At 37.9% G+C, this 22,002-nt stretch overlaps 1 protein-coding gene across 1 annotated transcript in view; it reads right to left on the bottom strand.

Moving 5' to 3' along the window:
* Window positions 1-1,072: 1,072 nt before the first annotated feature.
* LOC124711927 (rhomboid-related protein 2-like) overlaps window positions 1,073-22,002 on the bottom strand; it is a 57,004-nt gene continuing 36,074 nt past the window's right edge. The window contains exons 6-8 of the mRNA XM_047242183.1: window positions 21,398-21,611; window positions 21,160-21,273; window positions 1,073-1,867 (exon numbers count right to left, since the gene is read on the bottom strand). Coding sequence (XP_047098139.1) covers window positions 1,667-1,867; window positions 21,160-21,273; window positions 21,398-21,611 — 529 coding nt within the window. The 3' untranslated portion in view covers window positions 1,073-1,666. The remainder of the gene's footprint in view (window positions 1,868-21,159; window positions 21,274-21,397; window positions 21,612-22,002) is intronic.

The following is a 22,002-nucleotide window of genomic DNA, read 5'->3' as shown; positions in this document are numbered from 1 at the left end:
TAGACACCAATTAGACTTTACAGATTGTAAACTCGAAACAGAATGCTTATCAAAATCACCACGGATTGTACACAAATATGTTACAGTTATGTTTTGTGTCCTGATGATGATATTTTAGACTGGAACTGGGATAGCACAATAAAGGGTGTCACATGGTGTGTGTGTGTGTGTGTGTGTGTGTGTGTGTGTGTGTGTGTGTGTGTGTGTGTGTGTTTCCAACAAGACTCTCATATACAATGTTAGCGATGGATCATCATATATAAAAATATTTCGTGTCTTGAAAGGCCTGAAAAAGCTAAGCCATAACTTACATACAATAAAAATACATTTATCCATTGTTTATAGTTTGTACTTATTTTATAGTTTGAAAAATATTCTTAAATCTTTAAGATTGCAACACATAAGAATATTGTTGACAATACTGCAAAGACTTTTATCACAGAATGGTACTTTAAGAAGGCACATTCAATACAAAATTTTAAAAGAAATAGTAGCCCAAATTATGCAGCTGGGGAAATACATTTCTTTACATTGCATATTTCTGTTCAGTACTTAAAATACTACAATCTTTTATGTAAAACAGATTTATACAGACAAGTATTAAGACAAGGCACTGACATTTCAGCAAAGACTGTAGGTACAACTCAATACAACATGAAGCGCACACAAAAATTTGAAGTTACATTACAATACATGCTTCACACATTTTCAAACATCTTTGATGTCTGAGGCAGTTAATACTGTAAATAGATTCAATGCTATGTAGAAGAATATACATATGTAAAAAAGAATATATAAATAAAGAAGAGATTCATAAAAAAGTAAGCAGTTTCATTTAAGTGCTATTGTGTATATACGCATTACAAACATTGTAAATAACACGCATCAACTGTTAAGTGCACATATTCAATGTTTTCCTCATAAATTACATAACATTTGTTAGCTTGTATACAAATAACAGTATCAAAAATATATAAGAGTAAAAATATAGCAACACTGATTACACAATCTAGAACAAGAAACATTAGGCAGCTATTAAAATTGAGTCTGCAAAATTGGAAAAAATGGACAACTAATCTGAATTATAGATTCAGCACACAAAATTAAACATGTTACTATTGTTGTGTGTGTGTGCTGACTATTATATTCTTTGGTGGGTAGTTTCACTGACGACTATCTGTGCTGGACATGTAAAAAATTTTAAATCTGTATTCTAAACAATGGGTATATCTTATACACCTTTAACTGTGAATACCAACTTCTATAGGCAGTGGTTTTGATCGCCTAGTTCTCTGATGCATCTTAGACTCACCCAAAGTACCCATCCCCATGATTTTATCACCACAGGGTCTCTTCACCATACTTGCATCCAGCTTTTCTTCTTCTTTTCTTCCTAACTTGAGTTCTTTCACACAAATTCCAATGGGCACTATTTTCACAACCAACATGAGTTAATCATAATCACCAACAATTAGAAATTATGTCCAATATATTTTTAATCAAAATGTCTGCCAATTGGCCAGAACATCACCTAAAAAGCTAGGCATAATGAGAGAAACCAGGGTGGACAGTCGTCTTGTGCACTGTCTGAAAGGAAAAAACTTTACGCTTCTGACTTACTGTTTGCATCAGCTGATGTTTCTGTCTCAGTCGCAGCTATAAAGCACTATGTGCTGTACGCAGACTCTGGAAAATATTCAGGGAATCCTACATTCCAGATTATGGCAGCAAGCATCAGTGCAACATATAGGATTATGCAAGTCCAACGCAACACTTTCTCCCAGTATTTCACCTGTAGATTGCGCAGAACATTGATTCCGACAAGCAATCCAGCGACAGCACCAGCAAGGTGGGCAGCATACCCAATCTGGTGAAAAAGAAAATGAGAATATTAAAATTGGTACATCCCTTCACATTAAATACAGAAAGAAAAAAATATTTTATTGTATTTGCGAGATTTCCTTACTAAAAAACAACTCAAATACATTATATCACGTATAGTGCGTGAAAGATTCTGAATATACTTTTATTTTTCACCATCTTTCGCATGCCCACAGACATACATTCAAATTAAGAACCTGGGTATTGATTAACCATATGAAGGAAAACTTGGTTAAAGACACACAGGGTAGGCAATGGAACTGACACTTAAGCAGAGAATGAATAAAAATGAGAGTGCATTCTGAGGGAGAAAATGACAAATGGATGGAAGTGGGATGTTAATACAGAAAATTTTTGTAAATATCTTATCTCCTCCACCCCCCCCCCCCCCCCCCCCTCCCTGCTGTGCCTGTGAGACTGGCAGATCAACACACAAACAGTTTTAAAATTGGGAAACCTAGCAGTGACAGAGTACTAACACACATGAAAAACTAAGAGCACTATATTTGTAGAAAGCAATTAAAACTGAATAAGCGAAGCACAAAGTTTTAAAGATAATGGCCATTAGGTATTATGGAGAGTCAAACCTTCATATTTTAAAGTCTTTTGAAGTTGATGAGGGTAAAGTGGTCAGCCTATTTTCAAAATATAATACATGGATAGCACCAAACAATAAATAAAAGGTGTACAACTTTGCTTCCGCCATTTGCCAATAGGTGGCGACAACGGTTAGTAGCAGTCGAAAGAAACTGATCGCAGACATCAGGCAGTTAGCTTGGACTACGGTCAACGTAACCTCATTCAAACATTAGTCAATTTGTGTCTGCATCATAAAGTTGTTCTTGATTGAAAATGTCAGTTTACGAGCCTAATTCTCATTTCAATATGAAGAAAACAAAGGACGAGTCTCATCAAATACTCTCAAGTACATATGATAAGGACACTATTAGTGAAAGAATGTGTTGTTTCAATGCTTCAAGACAGTGATTTTAACATTGTACACTGGCATAGTGGTGGAACAGAGAACGTTTTTGAAGATGCAGAATTGGAGACATTGCTGAGTGAAGACTCGCGTCAAACACAAGAAGAATTAGCACGATTAGTGGGAGTGACACAGCAAACCTTTTCAAAATGTCTCAAGGCTATGGGCTATGGGCATGTTAAAGAAACAAGGAACTTGGGTCCTGTGTGAGCTGAAACCAAGAGACATTGAATGACATTTGTGTTGCTTCAGAGGCAAAAACAGAAGGGATTTCTGCATAGCATTGTGACCGGGTACGAAAAATAAGTTCATTACGATAACCCTAAACGCAAAAAATCATGGGGATATCCCGGCCATGCTTTCACATCGACGGCCTGAATCTTCACAGCTCCAAGATCAAGCTCTGCATTTGGTGGGACCAGCTTGGCGTCGTATACTATGACGTGTTAAAACCAAGAGAAACAATCACACGTGCTCGTTATCGAACACAATTAATGCATTTGAGCAGACCATTAAAAGACAAATAACCGCAATACAGCGAGAGGTACGATAAAGTGATTCTGCAGCAAGACAATGCTCGACCCCACATTGCAAAAGAGGTCAAAACGTACTTGGAAACATTAAAATGGGAAGTTCTACCCCACCCGCCGTATTCTCCAGACATTGCTCCCTCTGACTATGACCTGTTTAGATCAATGGTGCATGGCCTGGGTGACCAACACTCCTGATCTCATGAAGAAGTCACAAGTTCAATCGGTTCGTGGATCGCTTCAAAAGATGAACAATTTTTTCGACGCGGGATTCATACACTGCCCAAAAGATGGGAAAAAGTAGTGGCCAGTGATGAAAAATATTTTTAATGATACACGTGCAACCAATTTGTTTCGTTAAAGCCTCAAATGTTGGGGGAAAAATGGCGGAAGCAAAGTTGTATATCTTGTATGACACTAATGTGAACTGACCCACACATCCACACACACTTCTACCAGACTAGGGTCAAAATTACTACGTATTTAAAATATTTTATCTCTGATAATTAACACAAAAAGGTGAAAGATGCACTGTGTAATAAAGTACAATTCTGAATGAAAAATTCTACTTAAGCAAGAACAAAGTTTAAACAACTCACAGAATGGATCAGAGATGGGAACAAAGTTCAAATTGGAGATGAGTGGTGAAGGAAATTAGTTATGGACTTGTTCAGGGAATGATTCAGCTCAAAGTGATTTATGAAAGACCAGAGGAAACCTAAATCAGGATGGCTGGTTGGTATTTCATTCAATCAATCATGTTCTGCAGAACCCAACATGATGGAGAACCTTGATGGATGGAGAAAGAGCCATTGACAACATCCATTAAAAGATAGAAATTACCATCAATATTATGAAAAGGAAAGATGCTACTCACCATATAGTGGAGACGCTGAGTCACAGCTAGGCACAACAAAAGGTCTGTCACAAATTAGCTTTCAGCCAGTAAGACGTTCGTTAGAATTATACAGCAAACACACAAATACACACTCAAGCAAACGCAACTCACACACACGGCTGCAATTTTAGGCAACTGTGGCCACACTGCGAGCAGCAGCACTGGTGCATGGTGGGAATGGCAACTGGGAGGGGGTAAGGAGAGGAGGAGGCTGGGGTGGGGTGGAGGAGGGATAGTAGGGTAGGCATGGTGGACAGTGACGTGATGTTGGGGAGGGCAGAGGGTCGAGGTGGAAAGAGGGTAGAGCAGTTGTGTGCAGTCATCTAACCTCCCAACTGCACACAGCTGCCCTACCCTCTTTCCACCTCGTCCCTCTGTGCTCCCCAACATCATGTCACTGTCCGTCATGCCTATCCTATTATCCCTCCCCCTTCCCATCCCAGCCTCCTCCTTACCCCCACCCATTCACCACTCCCATCATGCAACGGTGCTGCTGCTCACAGTGTGGCCTCTGTTGACTGAGACAGTACTCATATGTGTGTGAGTTGCATTTGCGTGAGTGTTTATGTATGTGTTTGCCTTCCAATTCTGATGAAGGCCTTACTGGCTGAAAGCTAATTTGTGACAGTCTCTTTGTTGTGCCTATCTGCGACTCAGCATCTCCACTATATGGTGAGTAGCAACTTTCCTTTTCACAATATTGTTACATTCCATCCTGGATTTTCCATTGTTAGAAATTACTATCAGTTATATACACTGCACTAAGAATAAACTATCATTAAACTGCTTTATTTGTGCTTAAAGCAAATGAATTGGAAAAATAAATGTAGCCTAAAAGCTAATGAAATTTTGTGTGCTATTATGCATGCCTCTCATCTACCAGCTGTTACGGTTTGATTAAAATTACTTGACATTTCATGCCCACAAACTTATGTTCCCCCAGTCAGAGATTGCAGCATCACACATGAACTGTTCGCTGTTGTCAATGTGGCTCAATTAAGTGCCAGTTGACTGGACGTTTCTTGTTTGACAATGTCAGCAGCCTATCTCGCTGTCAGTGGTCACAATGAGCAAAAACGCATTCTGTCCATGTTGCTAGCCCATGTTAACATACTTCAGAATGACACATTGATAGATGTTCTCTGGCACACCTTTCATTCTCTGAGAAACTTTGTTGGCTTTCGTGATTTTTAGGTTCACTATGACAGTGCCAAAAACACTTCACATACATGACTACAGTATTTTATGGACCTTAATTTTTAAACAATTTTTTAAAATGACTTTTTACTATTTTTATTATTAGACTGCAAAGCTAGACTACAAAAATCCTTAGTTTACAAAACCAAACTGACCTTCATATTCCCTGAAAATTTTCATTCGAACTTTCTTCTTCCTCCTATTCATCATCGTTGTCCTCTTTGTATATATATAAGATGGTCTTCACTGCCATAGAGACCATTACTTATGCCACTTTTCTTGAAAGATTCAACAAAGTCTTCTCTCACTCTACAGCATGACTGTTTTATCCACTGACATATTTGTTTGTGTGTAGGTCATTTTAAAGCTCTCTTCAGTGTGAATTAATGTTGAGTTTCACTCATCAGCCATTTGTTACATTCCTCTCTTGTATATACTCAAATGGTGTATTTATTGATACACCAGAATGTTGCAATTGTGGAGTAAGTCCTCCCAGCAGGCTCTGTATTTCACTGTCTCAATTTCTCTTTCACAGAATTTTTCAAGTGACTACTAAACTGATCTATCAAAGGAAGAGAACTCTCCTTCAATAAATCACCTTTCCTTATCTCCCACACTCTGTTAATCAATGCTTTCATACCAGCTTTGTCCATCCGACCCTTGTCATGTACATGAACAACACCTGGCAGAATTACAGAAGTTTTGGCACTGTTTTGGGCTTGAAAATGATCACTGGATTAAGTTTAGTACCACCAGCACAACAGGAAAGAACAGCAGCAGTGGTTTTTTTTTTTTCTTTTTCTCCCATGTCCACTTGTTTTTATAGTTACTGTTTTAGCACCTTTCATGGCAACAGTTCCGTTATTCGCCACACCAAATGTCAGAGGAGTTTCATCCATAATTGCTATTTGGCTTAGTTCCACGCTGGTTTTCTTTCATTGCTGAATAGTAAAGTGATGGAAAGGTGATATTTTTTCTTCGTACTTTTGTGGCATTTTCTAAGATATTTTGGTTTTGGTTTGCACGCTAAGTCCATGATGCTTGATAAATTGTAGCACCAACCAACTCCACCCTCCACTATAGCACTGGCTTAATGATCGTGTTTTTGAATCATTTTTGTATTAACTCCGATGCCATTTTGACAGTGTCCTTGAATCCATTTCAATACCTCATCACCTAGTTTTGGCCATTTTACATTCAATTCTCTATTTGAACATTTAGTCTTCTATTACTTTCAATTTATAGCCCGTATCATATTAATACCCTTCATTTTTTTTTCGATTATGAAACTAGCTCTTAATAAAAATATTGTATTGTTACCGATAATACAAATCACTTTCAATTCAAGTTCACTGGCACCGTAGACTGCAGCAACACATCATAGGCTAGACAGCGTTCCATGTCTGAAGGTGGGGCAGGAGGGAGACAGTGTTAGCAAGCTTGTGAATCACCGCAGCTCATGTTCATCACATCTGTGCACTGCTGCTACCAGTTGAATCCAAAATTACTATATAGAGATAGGTTTCCCGCAGCATCGAATATATGGACATTTTTAAGACTGGCAGGAATTTTCAATCAAACACTGGACATTTTTATATTAATTTCTAGTATAACAACAAAAACAATCAATTACTGATGAAATTATTTAATTGCATAGATAAAAAAATCTACTCAGCAAGTGGCAGCAGAACACATAAACAACTGTTGTGATTGGCAAGTTTTTGGAGCCAGTGGCTCCTTCTTCAGGCAGAAGGGCTGGAGGGGAAGTGGGTCAGGGGACACTTACCATATGGAATGAGAAGGAAAGACTTTCCTTCTCATCCCATATGGTAAGTCTCCCCTGACCCGCGGTTCTGGGTGACTTTCCCAAAATCTCCACTTTTCCTAGACCTCTCCAGTTCTTTTCCTTCACCCTTCTTCCTTGCCCTTCATCCCTTCTGCCTGAAGGAGTCATTGGCCAAGAAAGCTTGCCAATCACAACAGTCTTATGTGTGTATTCTGCTGCTGCTTAGTAAATAGATTTTTTATCTATCCAATTAAATAATTTTATATATAAAAACAAAGATGAGGTGGCTTACCGAACGAAAGCGCTGGCAGGTCGATAGACACACAAACAAACACAAACATACACACAAAATTCTAGCTTTCGCAACCAACAGTTGCCTCATCAGGAAAGAGGGAAGGAGAGGGAAAGATGAAAGGATGTGGGTTTTAAGGGAGAGGGTAAGGAGTCATTCCAATCCCGGGAGCGGAAAGACTTACCTTAGGGGGAAAAAAGGACAGGTATACACTCGCACACACACACATATCCATCCACACATACAGACACAAGCAGACATATTATATATGTCTGCTTGTGTCTGTATGTGTGGATGGACGAAAGGATGTGGGTTTTAAGGGAGAGGGTAAGTAGTCATTCCAATCCCGGGAGCGGAAAGACTTACCTTAGGGGGAAAAAAGGACAGGTATACACTGGCACACACACACTGGCGTTCTACGGATCGGAGTGTGGAATGTCAGATCCCTTAATCGGGCACATAAGTTAGAAAATTTAAAAAGGGAAATGGATATGTTAAAGTTAGATATAGTGGGAATTAGTGAAGTTCGGTGGCAAGAGGAACAAGACTTCTGGTCAGGTGACTACTGGATTATAAACACAAAATCAAATAGGTGTAATGCAGGAGTAGGTTTAATAATGAATAGGAAAATATGAATGCGGGTAAGTTACTACAAACAGCGTAGTGAATGCATTATTGTGGCCAAGATAGACACGAAGCCCACGCCTACTGCAGTAGTACAAGTTTATATGCCAACTAGCTCTGCAGATGACGAAGAAATTGAAGAAATGTAAGATGAAATAAAAGAAATTATTCAGATAGTGAAGGGTGACGAAAATTTAATAGTCATGGGTGACTGGAATTCGGTAGTAGGAAAAGGGAGAGAAGGGAACGTAGTAGGTGAATATGGATTGGGGCTAAGAAATGAAAGAGGAAGCCGCCTGGTAGAGTTTTGCACAGAGCACAACTTAATCATAGCTAACACTTGGTTCAAGAATCATAAAAGAAGGCTGTATACATGGAAGGAGCCTGGAGATACTGACAGGTTTCAGATACATTATATAATGGTAAGACAGAGATTTCGGAACCAGGTTTTAAATTGTAAGACATTTCCAGGGGCAGATGTGGACTCTGACCACAATCTATTGGTTATGACCTGTAGATTAAAACTGAAGAAACTGCAAAAAAGGTGGGAATTTAAGGAGATGGGACCTGGATAAACTGAAAGAACCAGAGGTTGTACAGAGTTTCTGGGAGAGCATAAGGGAACAATTGACAGGAATGGGGGAAAGAAATACAGTAGAAGAAGAATGGGTAGCTTTGAGGGATGAAGTAGTGAAGGCAGCAGGGGATCAAGTAGGTAAAAAGACGAGGGCTAATAGAAATCCTTGGGTAACAGAAGAGATACTGAATTTAATTGATGAAAGGAGAAAATATAAAAATGCAGTAAATGAAGCAGGCAAAAAGGAATACAGACGTCTCAAAAATGAGATTGACAAGAAGTGCAAAATGGCTAAGCACGGATGGCTAGAGGACAAATGTAAGGATGTAGAGGCTTATCTCACTAGGGGTAAGATAGTTACTGCCTACAGGAAAATTAAAGAGACCTTTGCAGATAAGAGAACCACTTGCATGAACATCAAGAGCTCAGACGGAAACCCAGTTCTAATCAAAGAAGGGAAAGCAGAAAGGTGGAAGGAGTATATAGAGGGTCTACAGAAGGGCGATGTACTTGAGGACAATATTATGGAAATGGAAGAGGATGTAGATGAAGATGAAATGGGAGATACGATACTGCATGAAGAGTTTGACAGAGGACTGAAAGACCTGAGTCGAAACAAGGCCCCCGGAGGCGACAACATTCCATTAGAACTACTGACGGCCTTGGGAGAGCCAGTCCTGACAAAACTCTACCATCTGGTGAGCAAGTTGTATGAAACAGGCGAAATACCCTCAGACTTCAAGAAGAATATAATAATTCCAATCACAAAGAAAGCAGGTGTTGACAGATGTGAAAATAACCGAACTATCAGTTTAATAAGTCACAGCTGCAAAATACTAATGCGAATTCTTTACAGATGAATGGAAAAATTAGTAGAAGCCGACCTCAGGGAAGATCAGTTTGGATTCCGTAGAAATGTTGGAACACGTGAGGCAATACGGACCCTGTGACTTATCTTAGAAGCTAGATTAAGGAAGGGCAAACCTAAGTTTCTAGCATTTGTAGACTTGGAGAAAGCTTTTGACAATGTTGACTGGAATAATCTCTTTCAAATTCTGAAGGTGGCAGGGGTAAAATACAGGGAGCGAAAGGCTATTTACAATTTGTACAGAAACCAGATGGCAGTTATAAGAGTCGAAGGACATGAAATGGAAGCAGTGGTTGGGAAGGGAGTGAGACATGGTTGTAGTCTCTCCCCGATGCTATTCAATCTGTATATTGAGCAAGCAGTGAAGGAAACAAAAGCAAAATTCGGAGTAGGTATTAAAATCAATGGAGAAGAAATAAAAACTTTGAGGTTCGCCTATGACATTGTAATTCTGTCAGAGATGGCAAAGGACTTGGAAGAGCAGTTGAACAGAATGGACAGTGTCTTGAAAGGAGGATATAAGATGAACATCAACAAAAGCAAAACGAGGATAATGGAATGTAGTCGAATTAAGTCGGGTGATGCTGAGGGAATTAGATTAGGAAATGAGACCCTTAAATTAGTAAAGGAGTTTTGCTATTTGGGGAGCAAAATAACTGATGATGGTCGACGTAGAGAGGATATAAAATGTAGACTGGCAATGGCAAGGAAAGCGTTTCTGAAGAAGAGAAATTTGTTAACATCGAGTATAGATTTACGTGTCAGGACGTCATTTCTGAAAGTATTTGTATGAAGTGAAACATGGACGATAAATAATTTGGACGAGAAGAGAATAGAAGCTTTTTAAATGTGGTGCTACAGAAGAATGCTGAAGATTAGATGGGTAGATCACATAACTAATGAGGGAGTATTGAATAGGATTGGGGAGAAGAGAAGTTTGTGGCACAACTTGACTAGAAGAAGGGATCGGTTGGTAGGACATGTTCTGAGGCATCAAGGGATCACCAATTTAGTATTGGAGGGCAGTGTGGAGGGTAAAAATCGTAGAGGGAGCTCAAGAGATGAATACACTAAGCAAATTCAGAAGGATGTAGGTTGCGGTAGGTACTGGGAGATGATGAAGCTTGCACAGGATAGAGTAGCATGGAGAGCTGCATCAAACCAGTCTCAGGACTGAAGACCACCACCACAACAACAACAACAACAACAGTTTAATTCTTATATTCATTTCATTGGATCCTTGCCAGCATCTTCTCGAAACAGCTGGATGCGTGATGTTCAACTAACTCAGCAATGCTTTTGCATCAACTGGCATCTTAACAATGTAGGCAGTAATAAGACTGTAGGAGGTCAAACAAAGTAATGACAATCAATTTTCAGATCTCTTACTTTTTAGAGAAGCCAAGTACATCATCATAATCTACAGACTTTTCTCACACTTTTCAACCCAGTCTCATTTCTTTGCACACATTTTCCCCATCATTCTGCAAGTTTAAAAACAGCCTTCTGATAGAACATTCTGCTGTATGAATACATGGATGCACTTCTTTGTGAATATCCTCCACAGTTTTGTATTGTTGGCCTCACAACTGCCCTGTTACGAAATCAAAAAGATGGTAGTCAGAGGGTGTCAAATCATGACTGTAGGGACAATGCGGAAAAGTTTCCCCACCTAAATGTTCCGATCTCCCTCATTGTGACACAGGCAGTGTGAGGACAGGATGTACATTATCCTGTTGCAGAACGATCTTTTTCAGGGTGCTTATTGCACAATGCATGACAGAGCTTTCCACTGTGGCGATTTCATCTACTGCAACACATCTGTCTTCTCTAATGAGCTTTCCTTGTTGAATTCCTTGAAGGCAGTTCGCAAACAACTGCTACGAGACTCATCTTGGATACTCGTTTTCCCAACTTGGGAATGCTTCACCCATCTAACACCGCTAGCACCCATGCAGGCATCTCTATAGACACACTGAAATCTGAGTAAGTTCCATCAGCAGATTTTCCCTCTTTAACAAGGAATTCAACGATAGTGCACTGTTGAAACAAAACATCGATGACTGCTATTTTGGAAGTACTGCGTGTGATCACACAATTTTTATACATCCCCGAACATAAACCATGTTAAAAGTTACTGAATTTGTTGTATAATTTATATACAGTATAACGTACAATACTTCAGTAGCACAATGCAAAGATGCACGCTGTTACCCACACCCATCCACAGGGAGGGTCAGACATCACGAGCTATGCTTAACCTAAATGGCAAGGAAGTGAAGGATGACAGCTAATGTTGAATAAATTAATATTGTAACTGATTTAGTTTCTCAAAATAATTGTTTGACATATTTGAGATAAAATGGAAGTACAACTGAGCATAAAAGGTAAAGGGGGAAATTAAAAATTAGAAAAATAGATCAAATAAAATGAGAGATTTTTGATATTAGAACATTGTAATTTAGATGAACAAAGCATACCTAGTTCTGGTAAACATAAATTAAAAGCAAATTTCTGAGAGTACTGTGAGAGTAATTTTGAATAACACATTGCTTTTCCTGCCTGTACATATAAGGAAATGTCATCATTATTTTCTACTTTGCATTGCTTTTATTTCTCAGAGTGAAAACTCCCCTTCAAGTTTTACGGTTAATCAGAGTTGGATAGTTACAAGTTTGATGGATCATTCGCATAATAAATCATAATGATGTGGAGTGAGTCATTTTACATTCACGTCACAAATTAATTTGAAAATGTGGTCTCACACTGAATATTCGTAAGCATTTTATTTTATTTTATAGATGTGAGTTAGCAATTAGTACCCACCCCTTTTTACACATTACAACAACAGACATTCTTCTACAGAATTGAAGTAGTTGTCAAGAAGTAACTTTTTCAGTTTGTTTTCAAATTTTACTTTGCTTTCTTCCAGACATTTTGTATCACCGATTGCATGATCATATATTTAGGACACAGCCATTGTGCCCCTCTTTCATGCTGAACACAACCCTAATGTGTACTAATCAATGTCATTTTCCCTTCAGGTATTGTAATTATGTACATAACTGTTCTTTTTTAACAGTAGCAGATTATTTACAATGAACTTCATGGGGGAGAAAGAATATACTGTGATTCTGTAATCAAAACGCCTAACTCTTTAAACAGATTTCAGACAGTGGGTGAGCACCACAGTTATTCTTACAGCACATTTTTGAGAAATGATCTGCGACTCAGCATCTCCACTATACGGTGAGTGGCAACTTTCCTTTTCATAATATTGTTACATTCCATCCTGGATTTTCCATTGTTTGATTTGAACTGAACATATTGTGTCGTCTTAAACCAGAATGTGAACATTCACAGAAAAACAGTCAATGATACATTTCAGACATTGTTTACTATTTCTTCTGTTGCTGCACATATGCTTGGACTGATTACAATACTAGCTTTATCCACAAATGGTTCAAATGGCTCTGAGCACTATATGGGACTTAACTTCTGAGGTCATCAGTCCCCAAGGACATCACACACATCCATGCCCAAGGCAGGATTCGAACCTGCAACCGTAGCAGTCGCGTGGTTCCAGACTGAAGCGCCTAGAACCGCTCGGCCACTCAGGCCAGCCTTTATCCACAAAAACAACCAATTTTGCTTGTTGCATATTAGAAAGAAGATAGTTTACATATATGAGGAACAATGTAGGAACTGAGATTGAGCTTTGGGGAACCATGTATGTGATTTTTCCACAGTCAGAAGAAACTCCCATGATTACATTAGTTGAATTACTAGGTTCAACTTTCTGCATTTTTTTGGTTAGATATGACATTGTCCATTTTGTCTATACCATCAATTCCATAAAAACCTCAGTTTATCCAAGAAGAATGTTGTGTTCACACAGTCATATGCTTTAGAGACATCACAGAAAATACCAACCAAAGCGGTTTTGTTTTTTGGTGCTTGTAAAATTTAGTGAGTGATGATGTAAATGTCATTCTCAGTACAGCATCTCTTCTGAAACCCAAATTGTGATTTACTGAGGATATTATTGTTCCTAGGCAGGATACAACTTTAGAATACATCACCTCAAAAATTTTGAAAAATTATGTCCGTAGTGAAATGGGTCAGTGTTTATCATCACCTTTCCCACCATCTTTGTTATAGAGGGGTTTACCAATGGAATATTTGAATCTCATTGGAAAAATGCATTTATTTATGATGCATTATATATTTAAGATAAGACTTATGATTCAGTAACAAAGCTTTAGCACTCTGTTGAAAACACCATACACCATCAAATCCAAAAGAGCATTTATTTTTGAGAGAATATGTAATTTTCTTAATTTCAGATGGAGAAATTCGTGATACATTCATATGGCTGCATTTACAAGAGTTGCTTTTTCAATGTACTTCTGTGATTTTTCGCTTTAAGTGTTTGTCCCTATGCTTTCTACTATTTGCCGCCTGTGACTGATCATTTATGGCCCTTCCACTCAATTCAATACTGATGTTACCCTGTTCTCTGGCTGGTTGTCCTGCCTCTTGTTTCACTGCATTCCGTACAGCAATAAATCTGTTGTTGAAATTACTGATTTCTGATGATGTGCATGTTCCTTGATTTTTTACTAACTTTTCTTAGTAATTTTGAGTAGTTTTTGTAATGTGCAACTACTGCAGGCTCTTGACTTGTTCTTGCCAGCAGATGCATTTCCCTTCCTAACATACTTTAATCCCTCTAGTGATTTTTTACATGGCTGTTTAATGTCTTCTATGATTACCTTATGTGGAAAGCTACTTTCAAATAATGATATGAATTTATCATGAAACAGATTAAATGACACTGTCTGGTTCATTATATATTTCATCCTAGACCATCCCTCATAAACTATTCTTAAAAACATTTGTTCTGGAGTCATTAATTATTCTAACAGATTTGCACTGAGGAATATCAATATCGTAAATTCCAGCTTTTCTGAATTGTGCAGGTATGAACACACTGCAATAAATCCTACATTCCCATAACCTCCCTGGCTTCAACCTTCACAAGTCCCTATGCTTCACCCAACTAATCCCTTTCCCCGCTCCCACTCCAGCACTACGCAGTCTTCTATTACACCAATGCACCCACTGGTCTTTTTCCCCCCCTCTAATTCTCTCCTTTTCACCCCCCCCCCCCCCCAAAAAAAGGGGAAATAACCTTTCAACTAAACTCAGCTACTCTACCCTTTCCCCATTCCCCATCAAGGGGCCTTGCATGCCCCTACAAGCAGCACTACACCACCCCCCTTTGCCTACCCAGTAACCCTTCCCCTCCCCAACCCAACTTCCTCCACACCACCACCCACAGATTGCTTCTTCCTTTAGACGCAGTTGCTAGCAATCCAATCTTAGTGGCTAGAGAGAGCGCGCGCGCGCATGTGTAAGTAAGACCTTTTATCCAAAAGCTCATATGTATAGCAGTCTCTTTGTAAGTAAGACCTTTTATCCAAAAGCTCATATGTATAGCAGTCTCTTTGTTCTCCCTGTCTGTGCCTCAGTGTCTCTTCTATATGGTGAGCAGCACTCTATCCTTCTCATAATACTGTCCATTATTCCACTCTGGATTTTCCATGGTTTGATAATTCCTCTGTTTCAATGACAAAATGAGGTGTATAATCAATGTATTAATTGGGATTTTATATAAATATTAATTTTTAGCTCTATTTCCAAATCATTATTTTTGCTTAGAGTACTTTTATAACACCACATTTATATATTCTCACTGTAGAAGCTACATTTACTTTCTACACGTTAATTTTATGAATCCCCTTTAACCAGTTTTTATGTAAGCCATGCTCAACTAGTATTACAGAGATAATGGTGTATAAGATGTATGGCAATGTAAACTAGAGGACATTGCAAGACAGATTTTGATTTGAGAATGAGAGCAACACTAAACCAAAAGATGACTGATAAAAGAGCTAATAATTAAAACAGTGGAAAAGTATGTAGACAAAAGAGAAACTGCTTAATATTTTTCAAACAAAATCTATGTAATAAAAACAGGAATGTACTTTTATATAAAATGCCCCATGGACTATAAACAAACTGTTACTACTAACCTTGTTGTGGAACGACCTGCAAGACATTTCAGCATTTTCATTTGTGTATTCTTAGAGATGTTTCTTAAGTGAACTGATGTAAGAAAGTGCATGCAGAGACTATTTATTGTTTATATGACTGTTATCTCAAGACTGTGTGTTAATATAGTCAACATACAAAAATGGCTTAAGTTTTAAATCAACAGCTATTATCTGATGTTTTCTCTCATCACGTATGTATCATTCTGTACTATGTTGGATTACACTTATAATTTTACCATACTGTCTTTATTCTTTTGGTACTTAAATGTTAATTAGCAAATAGTCAAGTTACTTGTGAAAAGTTTTCAGCACTTCATTTTAGTTTTCAACCTTTTTAGGTTCAAGTTAATTAAAATACAACACCAATTTTGAAACTTCACTTGGCTAAACAAAGAAACAAAATTATCACTTATAGATCACCTGTAGGGTCATCCTGGATTATTAATATTTTGCATATTCATTCGGAGATAAATTCTAATCATATCTTGTATATATTCACACATTTGTAATTTACTAAACAGAGGTGACTTTGTGCATTTCAAATGATCAAAAATTCAAAATTTTATGTAGTTGGTTGTTTTGTATTTTGCTTCTATTGTAGACACAAACAATAAAAAATTTTACAACATTTGTTACTTTGCATACGTAACAAGTTACACAAGGAAATAAATGCTCAGTTTATAATATGGTTTGTTAATTAAAACATTTGTCTTTTTTCACATATCACAGTACCATGACTGATTGTATGCAAAAATCTACATTGTGAAACAATTCTTCTCATAAAATACGTTCTTTCACAACTATACAGGGTGACCATATTTTCTGGAGATAATACGTGTCTTAGGGTCACAAAATGTGATGCATATATCTCATACAACATTCTGTGAGTGGAAATCAATTTTTGAAATTTTTCAGTCAATGGTGGCTCCTTCTGGCAGAAGGGTTGAAGGGGAAGGAACTGGATGACAAAAAAGAGGGACTGGCAAGGTTTAGAAAATGAAGGGAGCTCGGGGAAGTTGCCCAAAAGCTCAGGTCAGGGTGTATCCCATGATCCTAGGTTCTGGATGACTTTTCCAAACTCTCCTCATTTCCTAAACCTTGTTAGCCCTTTTCTTTCACTTCCTTCCTTCCCCTTCAACCTTTCCACCAGAAGGAGTCACTGGCTCTGAAAGCTTCCAAATTTCACTGCCTTTATATGTGTGATCTCCTAACACTGCTTAATTAGTAATTTTTTATCCCTCCAATTACACTACATTTTCAAAAACTGACTATGACAGGTTTGTAACAGGGTTGGTTTTCTCTTCTGGAAGAAGGCTGTTGTGTCATATTAAGAGCTACATATAACAGTTTTAAAAATCCAGTTACAAGATTACATAAATTTTGCTCTGTGACTGCAAAAACTAATTTTTTAATGTAGTGATGAAGGAATGTTGTCGAAATAAAATTTAAAGTGGAATAATGAAATGGTGCTTCAATCATGAAAGTACAACCCAGACCTGATTATTTCAAAGTTATTCTGCACATGTATCTTCTATCTGCTGCTGTCAGAATCAAGATAAGTAGCTTTTGTTTATTTTTTTATCACCTCTAGGATAAGACTATCATCAATACTGCATATAAGTCATTTTACACATCATATGCAATTTACAAACTTTCATGATTTTGATTTCATTACAGTACGCATTGCAGTAGGTAGGCAGAGTGCTTACAAGGATAAAATATTATCACACACTTCGAATAGCAACATTCCATGGTTACCATTGAGCTGTCAGCACAGAGTATACATTGGTCATAAAATGTAGGAATGTTTTAATTTACCTGTGCTTCAACTATAACAAAAAAAAAGAAAAGAAACTAATCTATAATAGTTATCATAAAGTAGGAAATATTAATCTCAACCGCCACATGTGCTTTCAGTTGTCTTAGGTAATGCAGCTGCAGATACTTGAGAAGAAGGCACTAGTGCACATACTTGCTCTGGAGCCTGGAACCTATATTTGATCCTCATCAACTTTAACGTAGACTCCCTACCACAGTGCAAATGCATGGCATGTTATAAATAAAAATTTTTAAAAAATCAGATTCTCAGTAGTTTCTAACATAGAACATTGACCGTCATACAACATCATTTTACCAACTGAGACTCAATGACGTAACACCTGAAACTGTTACATCATCATTAACAAGCCGTATTCTTACATCCTTTCCATAAAGTTCACAGCTTCTCACTTCCAACGAAAGAAGAGACAACAGTAGCTCTCAAAATTGCAATGAATACAGTCATTGAAGATATAACGAGCTGCTCCTTTAATTCATCTCTAAAGTGGCTACCATATTTAAAAAAGTATATACACAGATTGTGTCATCTTCAGTACACTGTGTAGATGTCATAATGATGTCACACTTTTGATTTCTCAACATACTACAATGTCCTCTGTTGCACTGGACTGAGGGCATATCAAAACACCAATAGCAGGCATTTGCAAAGCACTGAGTTAACGGAGAATGATAATCAAGGTGTTGAACCGTGCTAAGCCTCGGCCCAAAAGCAAATTGGGCCCATGCCTTTTCCCAGGTTTTCAGGAAAAGTAAAAAATTCCATAAATTTTTCTTGTTTTCCAGGGCACTGGGCATCCTGACAGTTCAAAAGAACTAAAAGTGACAATCTTTATACAAAGGTGTAAGTTTCTCTTTTTAGTAGGCACCCCAGCTTCAACTTCCTGACCCTGTTAGTTTAAATGACTACTTTATTAAGCACCACTAGCTAGCTGTGTATGCCTAGTTTGTGGATACTTATGTCATGTCCATTGATTACAGTGCCATACATAACTGTGAAAAGCATGAGATATCTGTTTTCTACTACTTGGAAGGATGTTTGGTCCACAACCAATGTGTAACTGAGAGTAGGTACCATATTTAAACTAATTAGTAGTACTAAAAAGTTCTCCCTTAAACTAGCATCCTCATGAAGGCTAAGTTTCTTAAAAGATGTGAGTAATCCAACAGTTTTAAGAATTTTAGTTCCATTCATGTGAAACTAGTAGGGAAAGCATAACGGAAAAAGATCATTTTAGTCCAATCTGCCAGGATCTGTTAAGAAAGTAAACCACTTGTCTCTCATTTATAGAGACATTGCCTTGTATAGAATTTATTAGTACAATTCCATGAATGGTCCACAAAGTGGGACTTCCACTTCCGGTATGATGAAAATCAGACACAGGGTGGTAAGTGTGTATGTACCACCTATTAATCAACTGCAATTGAGAGAGTGGCTTTCCTAATCTTTTATTGTTGTTTTCACCCTGAAGTTTCAAGGTCAGTTTATATTAGGTCTGAAAGTGATATCTAGGACAATACAGAAAAATAAAGCAATAAATTTGTGAAAACAGATATTCAAAATTGTACAGTTATCAGTTGTTATGTTGCAAGTAAATGAAGGGACATTTAACACTGTTTGAAAGGCAGGAGAGGTATGGCGACTGCTAGAAAGAACATGAAGGATTGGAGGACAACAGGGAGTGGAATGTTACAGTCAAGATGATTAAGTTAAGGACTATTATTTTTTAAAACATTTGTTCTGTTACTACAATATTGAATGAACTTAAGAACAGTGCCATGCAGAGGTGAAGAACATTATTACCATATTACTTACAGGCAGAGGCTATAATGTGTGGAAACAAGTTGACAAATTACATTGGATACAGATAAACTGAGTTTGGGCAAGGTAAAAACACTTTAAAACACTGATGGGATTGCTGCAAGCAGACACACAGTTTAAGAAAGGCTCTTGGAAGATATAACATAGAAATAAACATCTCTGGAACAGAGAAGTCAGGCTTGGGGAGGGGGAGAAGAGAACAGAGAGAGAGAGAGAGAGAGAGAGAGAGAGAGAGAGAGAGAGAGAGGTGGGGGGGGGGGATGGGGGGAGGGAGTTTTTGGAAAAGAGGGTGAACAAACAATGTAGGCATTGTGCTGCATGATATGCCATTACAAGAAGCAGTTTGCGATAAGACTGTGCAATAGAACAGTAACAGTTCTAAAAGATGTTACACACAAGTTACTGCACAAGAGATTGCAATGGAGAAAGATAACTTAGACTAAGGAAAAATTATTCCTAGAAAGCTACCTATATTTTTATTTAAAAATCTATGTGATTGATTTAACAAGCTGAACGGAAGGGACAAGGTTTCTGCAAACTGTAGCACTTTCTTGAACTTCACATGCTCACTGTATTGCTTTTTCTATAGGCAGATGCAGAGCCTTGCTACATGAAGTGGGTTATGTGGGGAAGTGGGGAAGCGGCAAGGAGGAGCAGGGGGGGGGGGGGGGGGGAGGGGGGAGGCAGTCAAGCTATACAGTGCTTTTTGTTGATCCCTCATGAGTTCATGGAATGTTGCATACTAGCCAGCATCACTGCCCTTGCCACATTCATTTGTCAACTGGAAAGTCATTTTATTTGAACTATAGTGCAATTTTCTGGGGTGTTAAGTATGTATGTGTCACCTATTAATTAGCTGCAGTTGACAGAGTGGCTTTCCTAAGCTTTTGTTGTTTTTTCACCCTGAAGTTTCATTGCCATAAAAATGATCTGACACAAGAACTATGAGCAAGAGGCCAAAGGTGAAATACATCTACAGTTAGTGACTTCTCTCAAGAGTCAAACAAGCAGGAAGAATCATGCACTGCTTTAAAAAGACTTTCACTGTAGCACAGGCCAGATTAAATCTCTTTGTGAGCTTGATGCAGTGTGTATTTTGGAGACCCCTAGATTAACACATTAGTTGCAGTGGTTGACATAATTTCATGAGTGGACTGAAAACCAGTAGCAGAACATACTGCTTGTGTTGGTCGACATTATATAATATGGCAGTTCTCCAGGCTCAAGGACAGTAATTTTATGATTAATTCTTTTCTTTAACATCATTAGGCTGCTGTAAATCACACAACAGTACACCCATGTGTTTTCAATATCAGAAGTTAAATAAACCTAATGGTTGGTAAAGACCACTAATCTCAATCCAACTGAGCATCTCTGACAATTTATAGTATGTACTGGATCCAAGATCATTCCCGGCTATGAAGACTAAAGAAATGTACACCATAAATTCAAGCAAAAGGGAAATCCCTGCAGTTAGTACAAGGTTCATCCACAAGAACAGAAAATCTGAAGTAATACACGAAGACATTATCACTGTCTACTTAAGCAACTGCCTGTACTTATGTGCCGTATTGTTTTTAGTGATACTGTAAAAGTATGCTAGCATGTAACATATGTCTTTATATATTTTATTGCCCATTCAACAAACCTAACACACAAGAAATAAAAAAAATTGATAATCAGACATCATTAGGATGTAATAACAGAAAAATTAATGTCTGTATTGTACTAAAAAATTACTACTTACCTGTGTTTTTTCCTTAAGGACATAACGATTGTAGACAGCAGATCCAATATCACTACCAGCAAGGATAAAAAATACAAGAGCCTGCAGAATCGCAAACTTCATCTCATTCCAGTTCTGGCAAAAATACAAGACATACAATTAATCTATCTATTTTCAAACATACAAACTCACAAAGCAATATATTCACATTAACTGGTGTATAAATACTACTGAAGGTTTCTGAGACAAGTTTACTAACCATTATTATTGTGGCCACATGTGCTGTAATTAGAGCGTATACACCACCTGATGCACCTGCTAAGTAAACACTTGGATCAGACACAGAGGTCCCCAATGAACCAGCAATTACTCCAGCAAAATAAACTATCAGAACTCTCCATCCATGATGCACCATTTCTAATGGTATCCCAAGAAGTATCTGGACTAGAAGATTTGCAATCAAGTGGAATGGACTGAAAAGAAGACAATTATCCATTAGAGCAACCAGCACATATGAGGTAATTTTAAAAAAAAAAGGAGTACTTTCTAGGCTGATTTTAACATGCGAATAGTGTATAATAGTGTATGTGTGTGCTGGAAATAATAACCGTTGCCAACACAGGTGGGTGTATGTGGGGGTGGGGGGTGGGGGGGGTGGAGGGGGGGGTGCATACAGACACGTAGAGTCAGAGAGAGAGAGAGAGAGAGAGAGAGAGAGAGAGAGAGAGAGAGAGAGAGAAGCATAAACAGGTTCCATGCAACCTTAAAGCAACCTTCACATAATTACAGTGAAGCTGTTACTGCATGAATAACGTTCTAAGATACCAGGGAGTTTAAAGTTGAAGTGATTAGATGATAATGATG

Source organism: Schistocerca piceifrons, chromosome 8 (genome assembly GCF_021461385.2).
Source record: "Schistocerca piceifrons isolate TAMUIC-IGC-003096 chromosome 8, iqSchPice1.1, whole genome shotgun sequence".
Classification (NCBI taxonomy): domain Eukaryota; kingdom Metazoa; phylum Arthropoda; class Insecta; order Orthoptera; family Acrididae; genus Schistocerca; species Schistocerca piceifrons.
The sequence above is the reverse complement of the archived record's forward strand: the minus strand, read 5'-3'. Positions and strand labels throughout refer to the sequence as shown.